Here is a 23,841-nt window from a genome sequence, read left to right as displayed (position 1 = left end):
CACCTCCTCCCTTCATCCTGATTTCTGATTGGCAGGGGCCAGCTCCAGCCGGGGCGGGGGAGTGAGTGACAGTCCGGGAAGTCGCGGCGGCTGCATCCTGGGTCCGGTTACCGGGGTGACCGCGGAGGTGAGGCGCCTGCCCGCCCGCCAGTGGCCCCGGCCCCCTCCTGCCCAGGCGACAAGGCCCAGGGCCGCTCCCTCCTCCAAACAAAACCAGCCCGCGGAGCTCCCGGGGGGCGGCGTGTTCCCCGAGGCCATTCCGCCCTTGCGTCGGGGACCGGAGCGGCCTCCCGCCAGCCCACTCCGGCCATTGTCCGTAACAAGGGGGCCGGAAGCATCACGATGGCCTTGCTCGACCGGGCGGCGGGGCGGGCTGAGAGCGGCCTTGCCTCCCTCGACATGCCACTGGGACCCATTTCTCCGAAGAGGCGCCCACCGGCGCAGGATGCTTAAGGGCGCCCCGGCGAAGTCTCTCCGCCTCCACAGGTCTCGCCTTCCTCCTTCAGAAGCCGCTCCTGGTGGAGAAAAGTCCAGCGGGGAGGCGAGGCTAGAGGCCCTGCGTCCCAGCCCCCATGCCCGAAGCAGCCCACAGTCCCGGCGTCCCTGCAGCAACGGCCGCTGGCCGAACAGGTGAGCCTCTCGGTGGCTTGTTTGGCTTGTTACAGGTACCAAGGCCTCTGGGTCTGGGTATGTAGTGTTGGGCAGCTACATACTTAGGGAGCCGAGGGTGTTTTTCTCTGTAGCACTGGGAGTAGTTGCTACACCTTTGAGTGCCTAAATATAAAGGAGGACAATGTTATATAAAAGATGGGTGTGATTGTTTTGCTTGCAGTTAGTATCCTGAAACAAAATAGATTGTGGACCTCCTTTGTTGTTGTTAGGTGCAGTTATATCCGACCCATCGCGACCCCATGGACAATGATCCTCCAGGCCTTCCTGTCCTTTAACATTCCCCAGAGTCCATTTAAGTTTGCACCGACTGCTTCAGTGATTCCATCCAGCCACCTCATTCTCTGTTGTCGTCCCCTTCTTCTTTTGTCCTCAATCACTCCCAGCATTAGGCTCTTCTCCAGGGAGTCCTTCTGTCTCATAAGGTGGCCAAAGAAGATCTCCTTACTACTGGGTTAATTATTTGTTTAGAAAACCCACCATTTATTCTCAATGGGGACCTGTTCATGCTACAGTGACAGTGCCTTCCTAAGTGGAGTAGCACCATTTTAAGTCAAATGAAGTTAATGGATATAGTCAGGTGTAACTCAGTTTAAGATGGAGCTGTAAAGTGGCTTTAATCCATCAAGGTGCTACTTATGTTCTTTAGCAGAAGAAAGCCAGTGTGATTTAGGATTTAAATTGTCAGGTCTGAGATATCCTAGTTCAAATCCCTGCTCTCCTTTGGAAGGTTCTGTGTGATATTGGGCCAGATCTGACACTCAGTTTAACCTACCTCATAGTTGTGAGAATAAAATAGAGGAGACAACAATGTAAGCTGCTCTGGATACCTGCTGGGGAAAAAAGAAGGGGTATAAATGAAGTAACAAGATTGCATACCAAGGATCCCCTCAATACAATTAAAAATGCACTTTTGCTCTGTAAACTTATATTAGTGAACTATAGAAATTCTAGTTTGTTTTAAACAGAAAAGCAGGTCTGGCAAGATTGAAGTCATCCCATTACTTTCATTGTGCCAAAGTAATTCCTATCATATAGCTTTGCAGCATAGTAGTGGCCTTGGTCCTGTTTTTCTTCTACAGATTGTTAGGTTGTATAACAGCATTCCACACATGTGAATTTATCCCACAGCCCCGGATCCAGTGTCTGAGTCAGAATTTGTGTCCCAAGATGTTCATCTTCCATTCTATCTTCTGTTTCGGTTTCTTTTCATTTTGCTTTTGTACAAAATGTTTCATCTTCTTAGAGTGGTAAAACTACAATATGTTACGTTGTTAGGATTTTAATATTGTATCTTTTACTGTTTCTGTATTGGTGTGTTATAAAGGCAACCCTTTGGAAAATTAACAAGTTACAGGAAGTGAATTATTAATAATTCTGGAAGGGTGGGGGTCACATTATTTGCAGAGTTGCTAATATATGTTGTGTTTTTCACTATCATGAAAATGAAACTGCAATTGTCATCAGATTTGGAAGGAGTTTCCTGTATTGCTGTTCTTGCCGTAGTAACCATTTTCTGTTGCTTTTGGCCTTATATTCTACATTTTACAGTCCCCATTTTGTTTTCTTGCCAGTCTACAATTTATTTATTTTATTATATTTATATATTGCCCTTTCTTTCAGCTCAGGGCGGTTTGCCTTATAATTCTCACCTCCTGGTGGTCCCTGGGCCCAAAGAAAGCCTACTTGACCTCAACCAGGGCCAGAGCTTTCTCCATCCTGCCCCCCACCTGGTGGAATGAGCTCCCGGAGGAGCTAGATCAATTCCACAGGGCAATTCCAAAAGGGAGGTCTTCCACCAGGCATTTGGTTGAGGTCGATCCGAACCACTGCTTCCCACCGGTCCCCCAATCCTCCCTCTGACAATCATTATAGATCCGCCCAAACCACTGAGCCTCATTACGAGTTAACCAATGTTCTATTATTCTACTGTTCTACAATGTTTATTACTATCACTATCTTGTTGTCATTGTTAGTGTTGTTACCCCATCACTATAAACTGAGTTAATTGCACTGTTCCCATTTTATGTAAACTGCCCTGAGCCTTCAGGGAGGGTGGTATATAAAGGAAATAAATAAATATGTGGTAAAGGTCAAGGTATCCCCTGTGCAAGCACCGGGTCATGTCTGACCCTTGGGGTGACGCCCTCCAGCGTTTTCATGGCAGACTCAATACGGGGTGGTTTGCCAGTGCCCTCCCCAGTCATCACCGTTTTACCCCCCAGCAAGCTGGGTACTCATTTTACCGACCTCGGAAGGATGGAAGGCTGAGTCAACCTTGAACCGGCTGCTGGGATTGAACTCCCAACCTCATGGGCAAAGCTTTCAGACGGCTGCCTTACCACTCTGCGCCACAAGAGGCTCTTATATATGTGGTACAATACAATAAATATTCTGTAGAAAACTTATTTAACAGTGAACATATCAAACAGTGTAATATAATAACAGTACTTAATAACAATAACAAAGTGTGATATAACAATATTGAATAAGAACAGTATAGTCTGTATGCACTGTGGTCTGGTTTTCAGTTAGTGCAGATTATGGGGCTTCTGGATGGTGGCAGCGGCTTGTTCACTCGTCTTGGCCAAATGCCTGGTGGAGGAGCTCCTTTTTGCAGGTCCTGCAGAATTGTTTTAGCTCTGGCAGGGCCCTGATGTCTTCTTGGAGCTTCTTCCATCAGGTGGGGGCCAAGACTGAGAAAGCCCTAGCTCTAGTCCTTTATAGACAAGCTTCCCTGGGGCCAGGGATCATCAGTTTATTGGTAGTAGAGGAGTGTAAAGCTCTTTGGGAGGCATAGGTGGAGAGACGATTTCTCAGATGCTCAGGGCCCAAACTGCATATGGCCTTGAAGGTAATTACCAGAACATTAAGCCTGTTCCAGTAGTCAAGCTTAAGGTTCTGGTCATTACCTTCAGGGCCATATTGCGGTCTGGGCCCTGAATATCTGAGAAACTGCTTTTCCACCTATGCTCTCCAAAGAGCCTTACACTACTCTAATATCTAGTTCCCATCAAAACCTTTCTGATCTGTTATTAATGAAAGCTGTGACTTCGCCATTTGTTGTCTTTATTGGCCTCATTTTATAGTCATGGAGCACCTGTGACCCTATTGGAAGCCCAGCTCAGTGATTACCATGGCTCACTTCGATACAGAGTACCAGCGTTTGGAGGCCTCCTACAACGACTCTCCTCCTGGAGAAGAGGACTTGATGGTGCATGTTCCTGAGGGCAGCAAATGTGAGTTGAGCTGCCTGGGTCTAGCTATATATTACTGTTTCTGAGTCATGTTAAACCTAATGCTTTGAATATGAAACTCCCAGTGATGTTGGAACTTTAATATTCAAGTACATTGGGTGCTTAATTTGGATTGGGATTGTGGAATAGGGGTGTGCATTCCCCCCCCCCCATTTTTTTCCAGTTTGGGTCTATTTGACCCACCCCAGTTCAGAGTTTACAAAACGTTTTGGATCCCAAAACTGGCTAAGTATTCAGATCTGAATGTTTTAGGGTCCAATAGATCCAAGATTGGGGGGGAGAGTAGAACAGGGGGGAAAAAACCCCAACAAGCCCCAAAGGTGCAAAACATTGCTGAGCAGCAGCTTCCACTTCTCAGCTGTCTCCTGATATTTTCTGAAGTTCCTTTAAACCAGACTGATTTAAACGGACTGCAGAAAAAGCAGTGTGTGCATGTGGGGGGTGGGGAGGGATGACAGTTGATGGGTCAGGAACAGCCTCCCCACCTCTCAGCTGCTTCCAGGATCTCCCTGGTTCCAAAAACATCTAGGATGGAGGGGGGGGGGGAGATGTTTTTGCATTTGTTTTCTGAAAAATCCCCAATACTTTTGGAATAGCTAAATATATCTGAATAATGCAATAAGGATGTTTGTGTTGTGTGTTTATTATACCACCTTCCCATGCAGGCTCAGGGTATATTTTTGGCTCAGGAAGATCCAGATACACACCCCAGTGTGGAATGTGGGGAGAGAGAGAGCGAGAGCGAGCATAATGCCTTCTCACAATACCAGTTTCCTATCCTAAACGTTTCTGGGGACTCTTATGTATACTGATGACTACATATATGTTTTCCTAGTGGGATTTCTGAGAGTCTTTCAGGCTGGAAAATGGGTAGGGGGAGGGGATAATTATGTTGTTTATCCTAACTGGCCCTACGTGCTTGAAGATTAAATTTCAATAGAGAACTCCAAGCACGAGTCTAGTCTGACAGAACCTAAGATAGCTCTAGAAACAGTGTAACATGTAATGGGGCCCATGATCAGTGCCTGGCACCCTGTATAGCTCCTTTGAAGTGCTAAAGAAGCTTGCATCTGAATAGGAAATAGAAATGTTGGTATTTGGGCTTACATAGCAACCAGAGAAACAGCATCTATCCAACATGATTCTACATTTGTTCAAAAACAAGCTCCACAGAGTGCAGTGGGACTTAATGCCTCCTTAGCATGTTCGCATTAGAACTTTAATCATTTTCTGTTGATAGTGGGCTTGAATAGGGCAATAGCATATTATGTGACAGATGATTCTTATTCAAAGGTAGAAAATCTGCCTTGAGATGTGGATTCTTTGACTGTGGGTGGCATCCACAGCATGACAAAATTCTGACATTGCCTCTGGCTTGTCTTGTGATCTTTACCCTTTCTCTGTCTTGCAGCTCCTTGGCACCATATTGAAAATTTGGATCTTTTTTTCTCTCGCATATCCTTACATAACAGATGGGCAACAGTGAGTGGGGTTTGGTGGTAGGATTCAGTTGCAGCAAAGGTGAAAATGCTTTACATATTTCCCTTTGGCCACAAGACTTCTGCATAATGACTAGCATAGTCCAGAGAAGAGATTTTAAACAGTTGTTTTAGCAAAATAAGGCAAGAATATCTTCGATGATTGCTGAAGTTGATTTTTTGCTAATTTGCCTCAGGCTGTTTCTGAGATTCCTCTGTCCGTTTGGGATTTCAGACAAAATAATGGACTGGAGCAAGGAGGCAATATTGTTCATTTCATGCTTGTAATTAGCAGTTACTATCATTGGAATTATAGTTTGTAAACAGCCTTTGGACAGCATGAAAGTTTGACAGGTAAGAGGGTAACAAGAGATATACAGAAGAAGCAAACTTTGATATTCTCTTCCCTTGAGAAGACATTAGGCAGAACAATTAGATTTGAGACCAGTAGCACCTTAGAGTCAGGGTAGAAAGTTACTGCATGTTGGCTGCTACTTACTGCTGGAGTATAACAGGTTGAACTGGAAAAAGAGGTCTCCTGTAAGTTAGCTGAAAGGTTTATTTGGTGTAGATCCAGTGGGTTCTGCACCATGGTTTCAAGTGGTTCTCCTTGACTGTGGTTTTCACGTCTATAACCTGCACCAAAAGAATGGCTTCACCTGCATGCTCATCAGTGAGATCTTTGAGTTAATGTGAGTATTAATTCTATTTCTCTTCCCCTTCATCGCACTAGTCAGAGCAAATTCTCATATTCTGATGGGGATAGTACTCCTGATTCACTTTATCTTTCACTCCAATATGACACCTCTGTAATTTGGCAAAAATAGATATCTATGGGCCTTCTGCTGGCCCTGATAAGCTTGAAGCTGGTAGGAGGCAGAGCATTTCCTATTCCACACAGTCATATAATGTCTGCCCCTCTTCTCACAGGCAGTTCATCTTTGTTGTGGCCTTCACCACATTCCTCATCAGCTGTGTCGACTATGACATCCTTTTTGCCAACAAGCTGGTAAATCACAGCCAGCATTCCAGTGACCCAGTTAAGGTGACCCTGCCAGATGCCTTCCTACCACCCAGTGAGTGCAGTGCCAGGTAAAGTGGACAACAGCTCTCTCTGTCTGTATCCAGTTACGTTCTTGTAGATCATGGTCCAGTTTTTAAATCATAACATGCTATTCAAAACTGGAAAGTCCTCTACTTGTAAGCTGGCTATACTCTTATCTATTTAAACAAAAACTTCATTGTAGGAGATGTTGTTTTTGCAAGGCAAATGTAGCTGTTACTTATGTCAAGAACTGCTTTCATATGTTTGCAGTAGTACTTGTCAGATCTGGCCTCTTCACTAAGGTTCTCCTAGTAGTAAAGCTGAGGTCTGATACAACATTTTAAATAGGTTTGCCGACATTTTTAATAGGTTTGTCAACATATAGGCTGTCAGTGCTTGGTGAATTAATAGCATACATGTGAGGTCAAGGATATTTCAACAAGTCTTTATGATAAACGGTGCTCACTGTTGCCCCTGTTCACCTGTTCTCAGACATACAGCCTAGTTGCTCTGGTTGTGTTCTGCTATAGCAATGAATTCTTATCAGAGTTGCCTGACCTCTAGTAGTGGGGAAAAAGATGTTCTGTTGTGTATTTGTTCTAATACCAGCTATAATTCTTTCAAAAGCTACTCATTTCTTTCTGTGATTTTGTCTTACAGGATTCAGGCCAATGGCTTTTTGCTCTCTATCTTGGTGATCGCAGGGGTCTTCTGGATCCATCGACTAATTAAGTTCATCTACAATATTTGCTGCTACTGGGAGATCCACTCATTTTACATCGGTGCTCTCAAGATTCCCATGGTAAACTGCTGAAACCTAGGGACTTATGGATATGTATGCATCCTTGTTCAGTGCCAAGTAAAAAGGAAAGACCACTTAACTGGAAAATCATGCCTCTAGATATTGAAGGCAGATAACAGATGATTATTATTCCCAACGTACCACTTTTACAAGCTTTTTACAGGTATATAACTGGTTGCTGTTGGAGGTGGAGACAGAATGCTGAACTAAAACTTTTGTTTTGATCCAGTAAGGCAATTCTTACATTTTAATTATTTTCTCAGCAATAAGGAAAAAAAGCAGATAAGGATAACTGCTTACTTCCTTTCTTTTCTTCCTCCCATCCCACTGTTGCTTTGTCTTGGTGTCTTCTGGTTAGCTTTCTTTCTTGCTGTCCCTCATTAACCTTCTCGAGAGCTGTGTACTGCTTCTGGTCTGATGCCAGTCCCATAGAGGTCAGTCTTATCCATGAGCCTGTTTGTTCATGACTTTCTGGGTTTAGTAGCAGAGCTGGCATGCTATGCAGCTGTTATGCCTGGATTTGCAAGAGTCTGGTTTCCTGCCCAAGAGAGCCAAACCATGCTGAACCACTGCACCCTCCTCTCCCATGACTTGGGAGCATTTAGACCCTTTTTTCCAATTGGGAAAACATAAGGTGAAAAGACTATATGAATTAGCAGAGCTGGAAAGATCCCCAAGTGAATCTAGGTCTTGGATACAGATAAATCTTCCTCACAGTGATCTTCTTTAATGCATATTAATTTTGTTTTAGTGACCGAGAATTTGCATGTTTTATTTATGATGTCCAAGCCCTATAATTCATGTTACTGCAGTTTCCTGCTTAGAAAACTTTGGCTGAAATGTTGATATAATGAATTAAACAAAATAATAAACTTTCACAAAGCTATGCTTTTTAATGTTCTTCTTGCAGTCTGAGCCTCTTTCTGTTTGACTACATTTTAAAATATTTGCAAGAAATTGTACATGACTCAACTTTCTGTGATGTTAAGAGAATTTGGGGAAAGGGAGAAGAAGAAAAGCTGAGTTAATGTTTCATATGAACCATTCAGCTATAGAGTTGTAGGCCTGGATGTATGTAAGAGAACAGGGCATTTTGGAAGGGTGCTGTGCAGCAGTTAGGGCCAGCTATCGAATGGTGCACAAAGAGGACAAAGAACAGTGTGTGATTGATGAATCCTATGCAAGAGCCCAGGAATTTGTTCTGTACAAGTCTTGCTGGTATTTTTATGGCTGAAGAAACCTGTCCACAGAAGGCAGGGAGGATCTAGCTACCTTTCCATTGGCCTTGTTGAGATGTTAACTGCACCTACCCTCTCTGTCCCCACAGTCCAATTTGCCCTACTACACATGGCAGGAGGTGCAGGCACGGATTGTGCAAATCCAGAAGGAACATCAGATCTGCATCCATAAGAAGGAGCTCACAGAGCTGGACATCTACCACCGCATCCTGCGCTTCAAGAACTACATGGTGGCCATGGTGAACAAGTCACTGCTTCCTGTGCGCTTCCACTTGCCCCTGTTGGGTGATACAGTCTTCTATACACGTGGCCTGAAGTACAACTTTGAACTGATCTTCTTTTGGGGCCCTGGCTCACTCTTTGAGAATGAGTGGAGTCTCAAGGCTGAATACAAGCGGGGTAGCAACCGCCTAGAGCTAGCCGAGAAACTGGGCACTCGCATCCTGTGGATTGGCATTGCTAACTTCCTGTTGTGCCCACTTATCCTCATCTGGCAGATCCTCTATGCTTTCTTCAGCTACACAGAGATTCTCAAGCGAGAGCCAGGCAGCCTGGGTGCCCGCTGCTGGTCTCTCTATGGCCGCTGTTACCTGCGGCACTTCAATGAGCTGGACCATGAGCTGCATTCGCGCCTCAGCAAGGGCTACAAGCCAGCTTCCAAGTACATGAACTGCTTCATTTCACCCCTGTTCACTATTGTGGCAAAGAATGTGGCCTTCTTTGCTGGCTCCATCCTTGCTGTTCTCATTGCTCTGACAATTTACGATGAGGATGTGCTTGCTGTGGAGCATGTCCTCACCACAGTCACAATTCTAGGTGTGGCTGTTACAGTCTGCAGGTGAGTGATTTCAGCTGCAGGTGAAAGTTCTTGTGGCAGCAGCCCTTGTGTTTTGAGGGCATTGCTAGGGTGGTGCTGGTTGCTATGAGAAGCACCCAATCAGATAATTGACAGGTAGAAGCTAAAAGTATTCTGCTGACTAAAAGTGCACCAAACTGCAAAAGCTGTTTAACTCTGTACAGCACTATTGAGGTTGCTAGGATACCAGCTGGCTGTGCTGCTCTTTTCCCTCTTGAACAGTGATTGATAAGGCACTTCCAAGGTTCATGAGCCTGAAACCTGATTCTGCCTATGTCTTCCATGGGCAGGTGAGCCTCTTCCCTGGTTCCTTCATATCACTATGTAGTGGCTAAAAGTCATTTTCAGTGTGTACTGTGTGGAGCTGTGGGACTCAAGAAAACAGTTAAATATCCACATAGACCTCAGGGAACTAAAAGAAACCTACATGACAGTGATATAGCATGGAAAGGGTACTGCAGGTAAAAGAGCTCTGTCTCCCAAATTTAGTTTTGTGGTATGTAGATCTGTTTTGGTGTAAGCCTGTCATATTATATATCATTTATTTTCTTGAATTTCTATACCACCCTCCCATAAGGCTTGGGGCGGGGGAGGGGGGTTACATAAAACATCATGAAAACACACCAAAATCTAGTGACAAAAGCATAACAGTGGTTCCAAAATTTATCATAATAGATTATAACAAAATACTACAACAGATTCACAGTGTGACAACAACTCTCAACTTTTAACATGAACCCTGGGAGATGAGCATGGCTCAGATCATGGAGAAGGGGGTATTTGGGGGATTCACAGATGGCATTGAGTTGGCTGACCTCAACCAAATGCCTGACGGAAGAGCTCCCTTTTACATGTGCATCAGAATTGTAGTTCAGGAAGGACCCTGATCTTTTCAGGGAGCTTGTTCCACCAGATGGGAGCCAGGACCAAGAGGGCTGGTTGAGGTCCAGCACACTTCTTTGGGGCCAGGGATCACCAGACAACTGGTGGTGGCAGAGCATAGGGCTCTTTGGGGGGGGGGGGGTATAGGCAGAGAGATGGTATCTCAGGTATACTGGGCTCAGAGTGCATACGAACTTTGAAGGTGATTACCAAAACCTTAAGCCTAAAATGGAATACAACTGGGAGCGAGCAGAGTTGTTGAAGTGCAGGCTGGATGTGGGATCTTCACAGTGTATTTGTGAGGATCTTAGCTGCAGCATTTTGGACCAGTTGCAGTTTCGAGATCAAGGTTAAAGGAAGGCCTGCGTAGAGTGAGTTGTAGAAGTCTAGTCTAGAGATGACCATCGCTTGGATCACTGTGGTGCTCTGGAGCCAAGTAGGGTGCTAGTAGCTTGGTTTGGTGTAGGTGGTAAAAGGCCTGCTATGCTACTCTCGTGACCTGTGCCTCCATGGAGAGGGAGGCATCAAGGATCACACCCAGGTTTCTGGTGGAGTGAGCTACCAACAGCTGCACTCCATCCAGGTTGGGTAGGTATGCTTCCTCACTTGGTCCCTTCCTACCCAGCCACAGGACCTTTGTCTTTGAAGGGTTCAGCTTCATATGACTCTGTTTGAGCCATCTCATTATTGCTTCCAGGCGTCTGGCAAGGGATTCTGGGGGAGAATCAGGGTGGCTGTCCATCAGGAAGAAGAGCTGGGTGTCATCTGCATATTGGTGGTAACCCAGACTGAACATCTGCATCAGCTGAGCAAGAGGGTGCATGAAGATGTTAAATTAGATAGGAGCGAGGACTGCTTCCTTTGGGACTCCACATGTGAACTAATGATGGCTAGATACTCTCTCTCCTATTGCTATCTTTTTCGTGACCCTGGGAGAAGGAGATCAGCCATTTTAGGACTGTCTCCCATATCCTGGTGTTGGTGAGGCTGCGAGCAAAGAGCTCATCATCAACTGCGTCAAATGCTGCTGACAAATCTAATAGTACAGGCATTGCTGACCTGTCTCAGTCCAGCTGGTGGTGGAGGTCATCCGTCAGGGTCACTAGCACTGTTTCTACCCCATGGCCAGGCTGGAAAACTGACTGAAATGGGTCAAGGGCTGAAGGTTCCTCCAGGAATGCTGATATTTGGTCTGCAACAGCCCTTTCAACCAATTTCCCCAAAAACGCTAACTGCGAGACGGGGTGGTAGTTGTCAGGCTCCTGCAGGTCCAGAGGACCTGGCACACCACTGCCACTTTATCCTTCTGTGAATTCTCCCATTGAGAGGGAGAGGTTGAGTATTTCCTGGAGGGCCCCCCCTATTATGTCCATTGTTTTTAGGAGCCATGATGGGCATGGGTCTCGTGGGCAAGTGGTTGGCCTTGTTGCTGTTAGCATCCTGTCCACTTCAGCTAATGAGAGTCGCCTGAAGCAATTCAGTGTTCTTTCCAGAGATGGCCAAGGGGCCTTTAGTTCACTTTCTGTGTCCAGTGTTGGAGGGAGGTCGTGGTGGAGAGTTGAGATTTTGTTTGGGAAATGACTCATGATAATGTTGACCTGTTGGTGCAATGACCTTAGATTGACACAGGAAACTAACCCATTAGCTTCACAGGAATCTGATATGGATAGTATTACAGCACCTGTGAAGAGCTGTTGTCATTTCCTTCAGATGAACAGTTCTTACAAATGAATGAAAAGCCTATGAATCACACCAGGATATATATAAACAGATGCAAAAACTTCTAAAATTCTTGTTCCACAGTGAATTTAGATGAAATTGTGACTGTGCTCTGCCTATACCCCCTAGGGCCTCTTGTCAATATTCTCATCTGCCTGTGTCTCCTTTCATAAGGAGAAAATCCTGGAACCAAAAGTTAATTGACCTGAGAATTGCTTTAGGATGCTTTGGGCCGATCCTGCGTTGAGCAGGGGGTTGGACTAGATGGCCTGTATGGCCTGTATGGTTTCCAACTCTATGATTCTATCTAAGCCTTGAGAATGGGCTATCTTTCCCCATAAGCTGCAAATCTCCTACTTCCTTTATTGGGTTAGGATGCCTTTCCTGACATGTTTTATATGTCCTGTCTGCCTTGCAGATCCTTCATCCCGGACCAGCACTTGGTATTTTGCCCAGAGCAGTTGCTTCGTGTCATTCTGGCACATATCCACTACATGCCTGACCATTGGCAGGGCAATGCTCACCGATATGAGACCCGAGATGAGTTTGCACAGCTCTTCCAGTACAAGGCGGTGAGGCAGGGCAATTGGTAGGTGGGAGGGGGAATTGTATCCATGCTGTTCCAGTAGTGGGTATAGACCCTGGATGTATCCTGTTCCATCTTGTCCTCAGGTTCCACACTCTTCCCCTTCTCCTTGGAAATATTCTCCCATTCCAGGCAGGAAAAAATAAATAATGCTACCTTTAGTTAAACTCAGTTAAACCTGGAGTTTCTCTTAGGGCCCATGAGACTGTGCTGATGGTAATACCCAGTTGCAGCAATTGCTTGTATCCAGTGACTCTTTTTTCCATCCTCAAGGTGTTTATTCTGGAAGAGCTGCTCAGCCCCATTGTGACCCCCTTGATTCTCATCTTCTGTCTGAGACCTAAAGCTCTGGAGATAATTGACTTCTTCCGCAACTTCACTGTGGAGGTGGTGGGTGTAGGGGACACCTGCTCCTTTGCCCAAATGGATGTGCGACAACATGGACACCCTGCAGTAGGTCACAGAAACATTACGAGTATTTGGGATGAAATGGGCATTCTCATAGAAAGCCATTTGCTTGTTGAACTTCTTGGATATGATGTAACTTTCTCATTTGCTGTCATTCAATGAAAACATGATAGATAGCTGCTTCTGCATCTCAAGCCAACCTTGAAGAGACTAGGTAGTGTAACATGGTTTATGGGAGGTGTTGTGCGTATGGTTGCCTTCAATCTTTAAAAAAAATTACCCTTTATTTTTCTCAAACTGAAACCAACACAAGCATTACATTCTGGCAATTGCACTGAGAGTGCAAATTCTCTGACTTGCATTGAACCTCTCAAGATTCATTCCTTTGAAAAAGACAATGGCTTGATGCTAGACCAAGGAATGGCTTGAATGGATGCTTAGATGTAGCAGTCAATTAACAAGGAAGCCAGACTTCCTATCTTGCTCCTCAGTCTGCATTTCTGATGCCTGGTCACTGCTTTTAACCAGGCAAGGGGTGTGGTCCAAAAACCTAGCTCCTTCCCAGTACTATTTGCATGGAACAATAACATTCTGGGAAGCTCTACCCTATTCTTAAATCTCAATCTACAATATTATTGATTTCTGATCAGAAACAGCGAGAGAATCTGTGTTGGTCCTGAGGTTTTGGACAGTTGTGTGTTGTAGTGTGTTCATAGGCTTGTGTGTATTTTGCAGGGAGTGTCAGATGAAGATGAGGCCTGGAGAGTGTACACAGTGATAACCAGTAGCCCTGTCCCTCTATGTTTTTCAGTGGATGTCAGCTGGGAAGACTGAGGCTTCCATTTACCAGCAGGCCGAGGACGGCAAGACAGAACTATCCCTCATGCACTTTGCTATTACCAACCCACACTGGCAGCCACCACGGGAGAGTACAGCCTTCATCGGCTTGCTTAAGGAACGTGTGCATCGCGACAGCAGCCTGGCACTGGCTCAGCAGGCTGTCCTCCCTGACAATGCCCTCTTCACCTCCATCCAGTCCCTGCAGTCAGAATCAGAGGTGCCTGGCATGAAGTGGGTGGGTGGGTAGGTGGGTGTAATGGGGCTTAATACTGTCATATATGACACAAGCAGAATTATGAGTGAGCTTTCTCAGATGTGCCTCTTTGTGTTCTGCTATGAGTAAAAAATTTTTTGGCTTCCATTAGATTTAATAACAAGCCTCCTCTCCCCATCCAGCTGCAGCACTTTCTTTTCCTGGAGTTACTGTTAGAATCAGAGCTGGAAGGGACCTTCATCTAGTCCAATCCCCTTCAGCAGCGGTCCCCAACCTTCATCTGGTCAGGGACCGCATCCGGGGGTGGGGGAGAGCCAGCGGCCCAGCTGCCGCAGTTGCTCAAAACGCGCACGCGTGGAACTGCCGCGCATACGCGTTTTGGCTACCAGGTGGCGCTAACACGCATGCGCAGAGTTGCAGCGCATGCGCGTTTTGGCCACCAGGGGGCGCAAATGCGCACGCATGGCAGTTCCGCGCGTGCGTGTTAGCGTTGCTGGCGCGCCGGCTGCTGTGCTGCCCTCTTTCCCCCCCTCTCACTGCAGGGGGGAGGCAGGCGCAGCCGCTGGTGGCCCACTCCGATGGCCTTTGCGGCCTGGTACCGGGCCGCGGACCGGGGGTTGGGGACCCCTGCCCTGCAGAACACAGGAAATTCATAACTATCTGTCTTCAGTGACCCCAATTCCATACTTGGATGACGCCCTCCCCCCATAACTAGCATCCATAGCCAGTTTGGCATGGAGGAAATTTGCCACAAGAGCCATGGTCAGGCACATTTCCTTCTGCTGTACACCCACTTACAATACGCCTAGGTTCATAGAATCAGTATTTCTGCCAGATGACTATCTAGCCTCTGCTTAAAAATTTCCAAGGAAGGAGTACCCACCATCTCCCAAAAACACCTGTTCCACTGGATGTTTAGCCAAAAATTCTTTTGAATTTCATCCCATTGGTTCTGGTCTGACCCTCAGAGGCAGCAGAAAATAACTCTGCTCCGTACCCTTCCAAGTACTTGAAGATGACTTTCACCCTCTTAGTCGTCTTCTCTCCAGGCTGAAAGGTAAAGGTATCCTCTGTGTAAGCACCGAGTCATGTCTGACCCTTGGGGTGACGCCCTCTAGTGTTTTCGTGGCAGACTCAATATGGGGTGGTTTGCCAGTGCCTTCCCCAGTCATTACCGTTTACCCCCCAGCAAGCTGGGTACTCATTTTACCGACCTCAGAAGGATGGAAGGCTGAGTCAACCTTGAGCTGGCTGCTGGGATTGAACTCCCAGCCTCATGGGCAGAGTTTTCAGACTGCATGTCTGCTGCCACAAGAGGCATTGGAATGCTTACGCCCAAACTTTGGAGGGCCCTGGATACATTAATCCCAGAGGCAAAGCTGAAGTTTGATTGCAATGGTAGAGCACTACAGGTGGTGGTTGGAGAAGAACACCTGCATTCCTGCTTGAGTTACATGCTTTTTCTCGCCCTCTTTCTCTCTGCAGCCACACAGCTTGATTGCCAATGTGATTGCAGGCTCTTCGGTTCTGGGTTACCAAACAGTCCGTGATGCACAGGCTTCGCGACATCTCTCTGCTGTTTCTGAGGTGGCTTCCGCTCTGCGTTCTTTTTCTCCTCACCAATCTGCTCAGACAACCCGTGGGAGTTCCCAGGCTGAGGGCCTTCCATTCCGAGGCTCAGGCACAATGGCAGCCTCTGGGTAAGGCATGTAGTAAAGAGCCAGACCAAAAAAAAAAAAAAAAAGGCCACTTTGAGCAAGTGGAATGCTTCCAGATAGTAGATACCTACTTCACACATACACTTCTCCATCCCACAGGTGTATATGAGTGTAGGTGGATGGGAAATCATCTGTCCTATTTGCACACTTTTTAGTGACATACATTGTTTTCCCTTATCTTTTTATTCTCACAACAATCCTGTGAGGTAGGCCAGGCTCAGAGTGAGGAAACTGTGGGTTCCCATGTTAAGCACTATACCTGTCATTACCCTTTCCTCTCAGGACCCACTGAGCATGGCATAGGAATCATGTGACAGGAAGAGATAAAGTCAGGTTTGTGACCTCTAATAGTTTCAAGGACTGTGGGCAACAGACCAAAAATTAGGGACAGGAAAAAGAAAGCTGAGTGCCAGGAGTTGTCTCAGTGAGGAACAACCCCCACAAAAACCCAACTGAAAACTTTCAGGACTTTAAAAGACGGAGTGTCTGTATAGCATCAGTTGGTTACAAAATATTATATGCTTTTATTGTGCGCAACTTAAAAACTTTGAAAATTGAAAACACATACCTAGCCCATAGTCTATTACAAAAACAGTGTTATAATAAATCCTTAACACTATTTCACTCCCTTATATATTTGGGAAACGGCCTCCTGGAAGGAGGCTGTCCGGGGCCCTGACCGTCCAGGTCCATCCTAATTGGCCCTCCCCCTCCAGCTCCCACCCTCCCTCCTTGCCTGCTTAGAAGCCTTGTGGCTGCAGCCTCCATTGTTGCCCACAAGGCGAGAGGCAGCGACAGGGCTTTGCAGCCCACAGGGACACTCCTGCTGGGAGGGAGCCGGAGGAGGGGAGGAGTTGCAGCCTCTCTGTGGGCTGCAAAGCCCTGTTGCTGGCGGGGAGGGGGGGGCTTTCCACGGCCACCCTCTCACGCCCTCCTGCCTGCCTGCCGCTCCTTCCAAAGCCCATTTTTAAAATGGGCTTTGATACTAGTACTATCAACTATAGACCTGATGCGTTTTGGCTCATGTAGGGCCTTCGGAGGTCTGATTATGATACAAACTCATTAAACATAAGTTATGTACAGCAGCCAATAAAAGAACCAAAATGAGAGCCTGTAAATGCTAAAGCAAAATACTGTGATTCTAAACAACCCAGGCCAATGAATAGCAGAAGAAATTATAAGGTCATGAGACTTATTGTAAAATAACACAATCAGTGGAAGATGCCTATTTATCAGTTGTTAGTTATCAGTGAAAAATTAATTATGAAAAAATTAAATCAAACAGTTTGTACATTGTGAAGGAAATGAAAAGGGTGTTCTTGCAATTGCCTATGGGCTGTGTATGTATGTTTTTAATTTCTGAAGTTTTAAATTTGTGCACAATAAAAGCCATATAATTTTGTAATCAACTGGTACTATACAGACACTCAACCTTTTAAGGTCATGACTGTTTTCAGTTGGGTTTTTGTGGCTCTGGTTCCAGATTTCTCTCCCCCCCCCCCCCCTTTGGCTCTTGGAACAAGTCAAGGGGCAGAGCCATGGGTAAGTCCTCTCTGCCGCTGAGTGACTTCACTTTGTCTTGCTTCTGCTTCTCAGGATGCATGAGAAGTGAAACAGGTGCTGTGATGCCCTTCCTACCTATGTATGTGCACTAGTAGCCAGTCCTTCTGAAAGGCAACAAGAAAGATGGCAGTGGCTCTAGAATGGATGCTGTGATCTGGAAGGTGGACCTAGCATCCCACCAGAGGGTTGCCACCCAGGGGTTGAAGCCACTACACCACACTGGCCTCCCTCGTACTCCTTAAAATCAATAGTGAATGAAAGCATGGGGGATTTCCAGTGCTGTAGTTATTTAAAGAATGCTGCGTACTCTGAACACATCTTTTCAGTCCCATCCTATAAGTGCACCTATTTTAAAGCCCTTTCCCTATTTTAAAGCCCTTCATGTCCTGCACATTTTGTCAGCTGGCTTGTTATTCACAAAGTGACTGCCTTTTTCTCAAAAACAGCAACTTAAATGACCAGCAGCAGTCTGGAACACTGCAAGTAGCAACATCCAGTGGTTAAAAAGGCCATTGGTAGCAAGAATCCATGCTAAAAGACCAATACAATAAGTAAGCAGGCAATAACTGGGAGTGCAGGACTTTTACAAAAATCAAGAAGAGGCCTAGCTGAAAAGTGATGTCAAGAAATGTCTGTATCTGGTGTCAAGAACAGGTTCAGTGCCAGGCAAATAAATGGGGGGGGGGGAGACTCTAAAGAAACATGAAACAAGTCTTATTACTTGTGGCCACCCACCTTCGCTCAGAAGCTGAGCGTTGAGAGAGCAGAGCTATCAAATCTTCACTGGCAGGCAGGTTCAAATGCTCCTTAAAGTATTCTGATCACAGACCGCTTGTATTAACAGCATTTTGAATTGGGCCTAGAAGTGAATTAGCAGCTCCTTAAGTCCTTTCAGAACGGTGACATCCTGTAATTTGGTTGCCTGCAGTCTTTTTGTTGCCTTTGTTAATCATCAAAGGCAGAGGTCCTGTGACTTGCAATGCCTTGTCTGAGTTAGACTTGCTAGGGATTCAGTGCATTTAGGGCACTGGGCAAGGGCGGAAGGTTTCTTCTGAACCTGAAGGGACAGTTTTGACTATCACAACAAGACTCTAATTTTTTTTCTGTTCTGACTGCAGGGCTGATGCCCGAACAGCTAGCTCTGGCAGCAGTGCTTGGGAGGGTCAACTCCAGAGCCTGATCCTTTCAGAGTATGCATCTACAGAGATGAGTCTGCATGCACTCTACATGCATGAGGTGAGCTGGGCCCGGAGAACCATGCAGGCCTTGGTGTTGAGCTGCAGAAGTTCATGTCAATGTACATGCCAAAGTACCAGGGTCTGAATTATCCCTGCTTGGAGAGGAGTGGGAGGACTCGGTATATTACTTTAACTTTCTGTAAGGTTCTAGTTTGGGTGTAGTTGTAGCTCATGTATTGGCTCACCACTGTTGCTTTGTCACTCAGTTGCATAAGCAGCATGCCCAACTGGAGCTTGAACGGCACTTGTGGCATCGGCAGGAAAGTGATGAGAGTGGTGAGAGTGCTCAGGAGGAGTCTGAGGCTCACCGGAACACCCCAAGTAGCACAATTCCTCGGTCTGCCAGCTATCCTTTTGCCTCGGCTCGCCAGACTGGAGAGGAGATGGCTGCTCTACAAGCGAGTTTTCAGCGCCGATATGGGGGTGTCTCAGGTATATAAAAGCACCTCTAAACACGCACTTGCTCAGTGGCGCACACTCACTCTATGGTGGCAGAAAGCCCAGATCATGGTAGGAAACAGCCTGGTTTCTTGCCTGGGCCCTCTGTAACCAGGAGGTGCTCCACAGCCCCTTGGCAATCGTTCTGTTTCTCACACAGCAATGGTTCTCACAACCATTGCTGCCCAGCAGTGATGAAAGTAAGTGGGTTTAATATGTTTAGCACAAGAGTGAGTTGGGTTACAAGAGTACTGCTTTAAGCTTAAAGAGCTCCAAAAACATTTGCCTTTCTGTTGCAGGCAGAATTGTAGAAGGTGCCATTTGTTGTGAAGAAACCATTACTGCTTTACGGTTTCTCTAAACTGTGGAAAGTGGGATATTGCTTAGCGAGGAAGGGGCGGGGGGTTCCAAAATCAAAACATAGGAGTAGTAGTAAAATATCTTATTTCTGCTTGCATCGCTGCTGCCCAGCTAGCTCAGATGGGTGGGTAGCATCAGGGAGAAAGCAGCTTAGTGACCTTAAGCAGATGAGCAAAGAGCTGCTTCCTGCTGCCACCTCCTGTGCCTTCCCGTCTGTCCCTAGATCCTGGTATGATGCACAGGGCTCCATCACACTTTGCTCGGCTGCCACTTGGAGGCTGGGCTGAGGATGGCCAGTCCGCTCGACACCCAGAGCCTGTCCCAGAGGAGAGCTCGGAAGATGAGTTGCCACCTCAGGTACACAAGGTACTGCTTGTTTCATACTTTGGCATGGGCCAGAGGTGGGCTGTGTGGGCTGCAAAATGACATGTGCCTCTTCCTCTCTTACGTAAGTGATGAACATCGGTGCATTGCCATCATCAGGAACTACTTGGCCAGGGATTGCTTTGTGATTACCTAGATTGACCTTTATGCACTCTTTCACAGACTTACTGGATGACTATATGCAAGTCTAGGAACCATGGAGGAAGGATGAATAGCTGTGTCATCCTTGGTTTCAGAGGCTTTAGTCGTGTGACTGTATGCAAACCAGGCCACCACAACTGTACCACTTTTGGCTTAGAAGATACATCTACCCAGACATTAAAATGAACTTTGGGTTCTTCTGCCCTGTCTCCCCTCACTTTTAGGGCTGAACAGATAAAAGTGAGGAGCAGAGCCCTCACAGTGTGCTCTCTAATGCAAAATGAAGGTAGGATGCCACAAAATGTTGTGCTGGCCCATGCAGCGCTAATCAGGTTACTTTTCCTTTTGTGTGGAATGGCCCAAAATGTCTTCTTCTCTGAAACTGTTTGAAAGAGCTCTACCCTCCTTTACATCTGGCTAAAGTCTCCTTCAGCAGGAATTCATGAAAGATTTTAAAAAGTTGAAGTAAAAAAGTGAGAATTTCCAATAGGCTGATTTGTAGTGGCATGTTCTACAGACCTTTTATTTTTTATTTTTTCCCCTTCAGAATGACTGACTGTCTCTTTGCAACCCCCCACAGGTGTAGCTTTGAAGGCTGAAGATCTTACGGGTGTTCCAGACTCTGAGCCCACCTTGGCTGGTGTGACATTGGGTTACTCTGCCTGGCAAGCCATGGGTTGGCCAAGTGTCTACGCCTTGGACATCAGCACCAGAGGGGAAAAGGTGTGAGGTCAACAGTGCCTTTGTGGTGGATGGAACTCTATCCAAACATACATCATGCCAGTGGTACTCTGGTTGTGCATAGGCTGGATGTGTGTGTGTGATTCCATATATATGTCCGTGTCTGCATACGTGTTGTCCATGTTGGAGAATCACCCAAAACCTGCACAGAAGGCTGCAGAGCACATGAAACAACAAGAGGATTGGTGGTTGCTCGCCCTGGCTGAAGAGTTTCATGGTGGGAGGAGGACCTGCTGTATGGACCCAATCAAAGGCAGGAACAGTTGTGTCACTGTCCAGACCGTAATACAATTAAAGATGCAATCAGGAGAGCAATTTGGACTCAGGAAAAGAAGGGCTCTGAGAGATTATTTTTGTAACAAAGATGGGGGCACAGATTTTCTTCAGTGACAGAGTTTGCTTTAGTTAAAACTCATCAGGAAAAAGGTGTGTATCTCTCCCCCCTGAATCCCAGTCAGGAGGAGAATCCCTGAAGTTCCACGACCACCCCTGCCTACTACGGGATCACCGTTCCTATAGGTTCTGCTCTGCTTGGAACCTCATAGAATTCATGTGCATAGCTGATCTCTTACCAGTAGCGAAGCACAGGCATGCCAGGGGAAGTGCTCTTAGCAGAGTCATTTGAGCCAGTTCCTGACATAATATCTGTGTTTACCAAAGAACACCTAGCACAAGAGCCCTATTCTCCAGAAAGGGGCTTTATTCTGATTGGCACCTTGCTTTTTCCTAGTTCATCCTGCAAGGGTGATGAGGGTGAGGCTCTGTGCCCTGTAGTATTCTAGTGTATACAGGAGCAGAAGGGAATGGAGGCAGTATTTGTCTGCCCATCATAGTTCCACTTAACCCCCTTCCAATACCACAATAGGGTTCTTCTGCCAATAAATGCTACCCCTTTTTGTGCTATGATGAAAAAACATCCAGCTGCCATGAAAGTGCCAGCAGGAAAAAGGGATCTTACATGCCAAAATATAATAATAATAAAAGCTGTCAGTATCTATGGACTAGGGAAAAGGTGGACTTTGAATTCTCATGAAAGGAGAAAGACCGCCACTCTGAATGATTTTTTAGGTGCATAACAGAGGTTTGGTTGGTTTTACAATCATTGCATTTAATCCACTGCACTTCTACATGTTTTTGTGCACTACTTGTCCCAGCACAACAGTGTGCAACCTTCTCATTGGCATCACAAAGTTTAGGAGGAATCTTTTCTGAACAGCCTGTGAACAGCACAGAGGGTGTAGAAAAGTTCAGCCAATTAATACAAGTGTCAGTGCTCTCCGTTTTTCACAGCTACAGGTCTCCACAGTCCTGAACAAACTTGTAATTTAAGTCCCCCTGCTGTCTTGGCCTGAACTTTGAACACTTTTTATAATAGCTGCTGCACCTTCTACAACTACTTACCAAACCACAAGCTACTTACACAAGCTATTTTGTGTGGAATGAGGGAGTTGCTGCTGTAGATTAAAAGTAATATGGAAACACAGGTGTCCTTGCTGACTTCTAAAGCAGCAGTGCTCCTCATTTGGTTCCTGAAGATTGATTTCAGTTACTGGTTTTCTGGAACCCAACAGGAATCTCTCTTCCTAGTGTGGAACTTTTCTGATTCTGGTAGTACCTTAAAGAAGAGAAGGTCCTTGGTATTTTTAGGATGTGGAGTAAGAATAAGTCTGCTCCTGATTGTTCTAAGACCTTCTTCAGGCAAAATCTGTAAGAATGTTAAAAGATCCCTGCTGGATTAGACCAATGATCCAGCATTCTGCTACATACAGTGGCTAACCAGACATCAGGGCATTGGTTGAATCAGGGCTATGGATTCTACCTTGCCCATGATTCCTTTGATTACTGGAGTATTTTTAGGGAGTTAAGAATGCCTATTAGTATAGTATTAATTGCCCCCTTTTGCCATGCACACATTTTATTTGGTTCCCAGTAAAGAAGTAGCAGAGCTTCTCAGATTGCAACCTTGATCTGTGCTGGCAATGATCTACAGAGCACCTGCCCTGGGAAATGATGACTTTGATCATTCCCAGGGGAATTGCTTTTACAGCCTTAGACTAGCAATGACAAAAAGGGAGCATTTTACTCAAACTATGGGGTAGGGGTTGCCAGCTGCCATGTATTGTACTTTCCTCATCCCCTCTGCTTGTGCACGGCACAGCCACCTTGCCGCCTCCTGTTTTTTTTTTTTTTTTTTTTTTTTTTTTGTGGCACTAGAAAGGCTGGGCCATGACTCTGCATGTGGAATGCCACAAATGGTTTATAAAAGTGGAGCTTGTACCCAGCATCCTGTATAGTGCTGTATCTGCTGATTAAAGAAGGGCATTCTGTTCCCTAATGATACTGGACACTTTGTGAACTTGTTATTCTTTATGTCCAGAAGCATAATAGCATGCTACCTGTACAACAAGCTGAATTGCAGGATTCTAAAAAACCCACCTAATGTTTTGTGACATTGCTGCAGATCATATGGACTCTAGATTAACCATGGGAAATGGGTATATGTTATGTGGGCTGCATCTAAGGAAGGACCTGCACTGAACATTGCATTGAGGTTTGAGGATCTAATGTGTCAATTCTGGGATTGTGTCATTGCTGAAAAGACAGCACTAAAGACATTCAGAAAGATTTGGGTATGTAGCTATGGTGGTCTGAAACAGCAGAGCAAAATTTGAGTCTGCTGGCACCTTTTAAGGCCAACGAAGTATTCAAGGTGTAAGCTTTCATGTGCAAGCACATTGAAAGAAGTGTGCATGTAGACAAAAGCATATACCTTGAATAAAACTTGGTCTTAAAGGTAACACTGGACTCAGTACATTCGTAAGGACTACAAGGACCTTGAATTGTACACAGCTGAATATTGGTCCAATTCTATCTTTGGAAATGATCATTTTATTTGGGGCCAAAGATTTTTATATAATATTTTGGAGTAAGGTATTGTCCAGTTTTGGACAAATTAGTGTTACATGGAAGAACTGTAGCCATGGCCCTCTTGATTAGGCTGTCTTACCTTGTCTTCAATTCCATCTGTAATATGAAGCACTGGTCTGTTTTTCTTAAACCACAAAAGGTACTGAGTACCAGAGGCCAGACCAAAGAACTGTATACAAACTAATTATTAAACTGTACAGTAAGTGTAATTAGTGGGAGTACTCCCTGTATACTGTGCACAGTACAGTGAAGTTTGACCATTAAGGTTAAATTCAATGTACATCATAATTCACTGTTATCATGCACTGCAGTTTTAAACCTTATGTGCTGCATATA

The 23,841-nt window shown here is 45.7% G+C and overlaps 1 protein-coding gene across 4 annotated transcripts; it reads left to right on the top strand.

Annotated features, from left to right (window-relative positions):
* The first annotated feature begins 6 nt into the window (after positions 1 to 6).
* ATG9A (autophagy related 9A) lies at positions 7 to 22,922 on the top strand. Of its 4 annotated transcripts, XM_077320762.1 has the most exons (16): positions 7 to 127; positions 507 to 630; positions 3,759 to 3,908; positions 5,338 to 5,381; positions 6,032 to 6,096; positions 6,335 to 6,496; positions 7,110 to 7,251; positions 8,579 to 9,327; positions 12,365 to 12,518; positions 12,806 to 12,985; positions 13,752 to 13,997; positions 15,480 to 15,694; positions 18,394 to 18,511; positions 18,720 to 18,945; positions 19,535 to 19,677; positions 20,417 to 22,922. In XM_077320762.1, exons 3-16 carry the CDS (start codon positions 3,806 to 3,808, stop codon positions 20,420 to 20,422), a joined length of 2,553 nt encoding a protein of 850 aa, XP_077176877.1. In that variant the 5' UTR covers positions 7 to 127; positions 507 to 630; positions 3,759 to 3,805; the 3' UTR covers positions 20,423 to 22,922. The 4 variants fall into 4 exon arrangements, with proteins under 4 accessions (XP_077176877.1, XP_077176879.1, XP_077176878.1 ...); XM_077320763.1 differs by having other exon boundaries at positions 45 to 630; positions 19,535 to 19,668; XM_077320760.1 differs by having other exon boundaries at positions 45 to 630.
* The last annotated feature ends 919 nt before the right edge of the window (positions 22,923 to 23,841 follow it).

Source organism: Paroedura picta, chromosome 2, assembly GCF_049243985.1.
Source record: "Paroedura picta isolate Pp20150507F chromosome 2, Ppicta_v3.0, whole genome shotgun sequence".
Taxonomy (NCBI): Eukaryota; Metazoa; Chordata; class Lepidosauria; order Squamata; family Gekkonidae; genus Paroedura; species Paroedura picta.
The sequence above is the reverse complement of the archived record's forward strand: the minus strand, read 5'-3'. Positions and strand labels throughout refer to the sequence as shown.

What these genes read in the sequence shown, in the direction of transcription:
- ATG9A (XM_077320762.1), top strand. Translation starts at nt 3,806, where the DNA reads ATGGCTCACTTCGATACAGAGTACCAGCGTTTGGAGGCCTCCTACAAC. An exon ending in CCCAGTGAGTGCAGTGCCAG is followed by an intron (nt 6,497 to 7,109) that starts GTAAAGTGGACA and finishes TTTGTCTTACAG; the next exon opens with GATTCAGGCCAATGGCTTTT. An exon ending in ATGCACTCTACATGCATGAG is followed by an intron (nt 18,512 to 18,719) that starts GTGAGCTGGGCC and finishes TTTGTCACTCAG; the next exon opens with TTGCATAAGCAGCATGCCCA.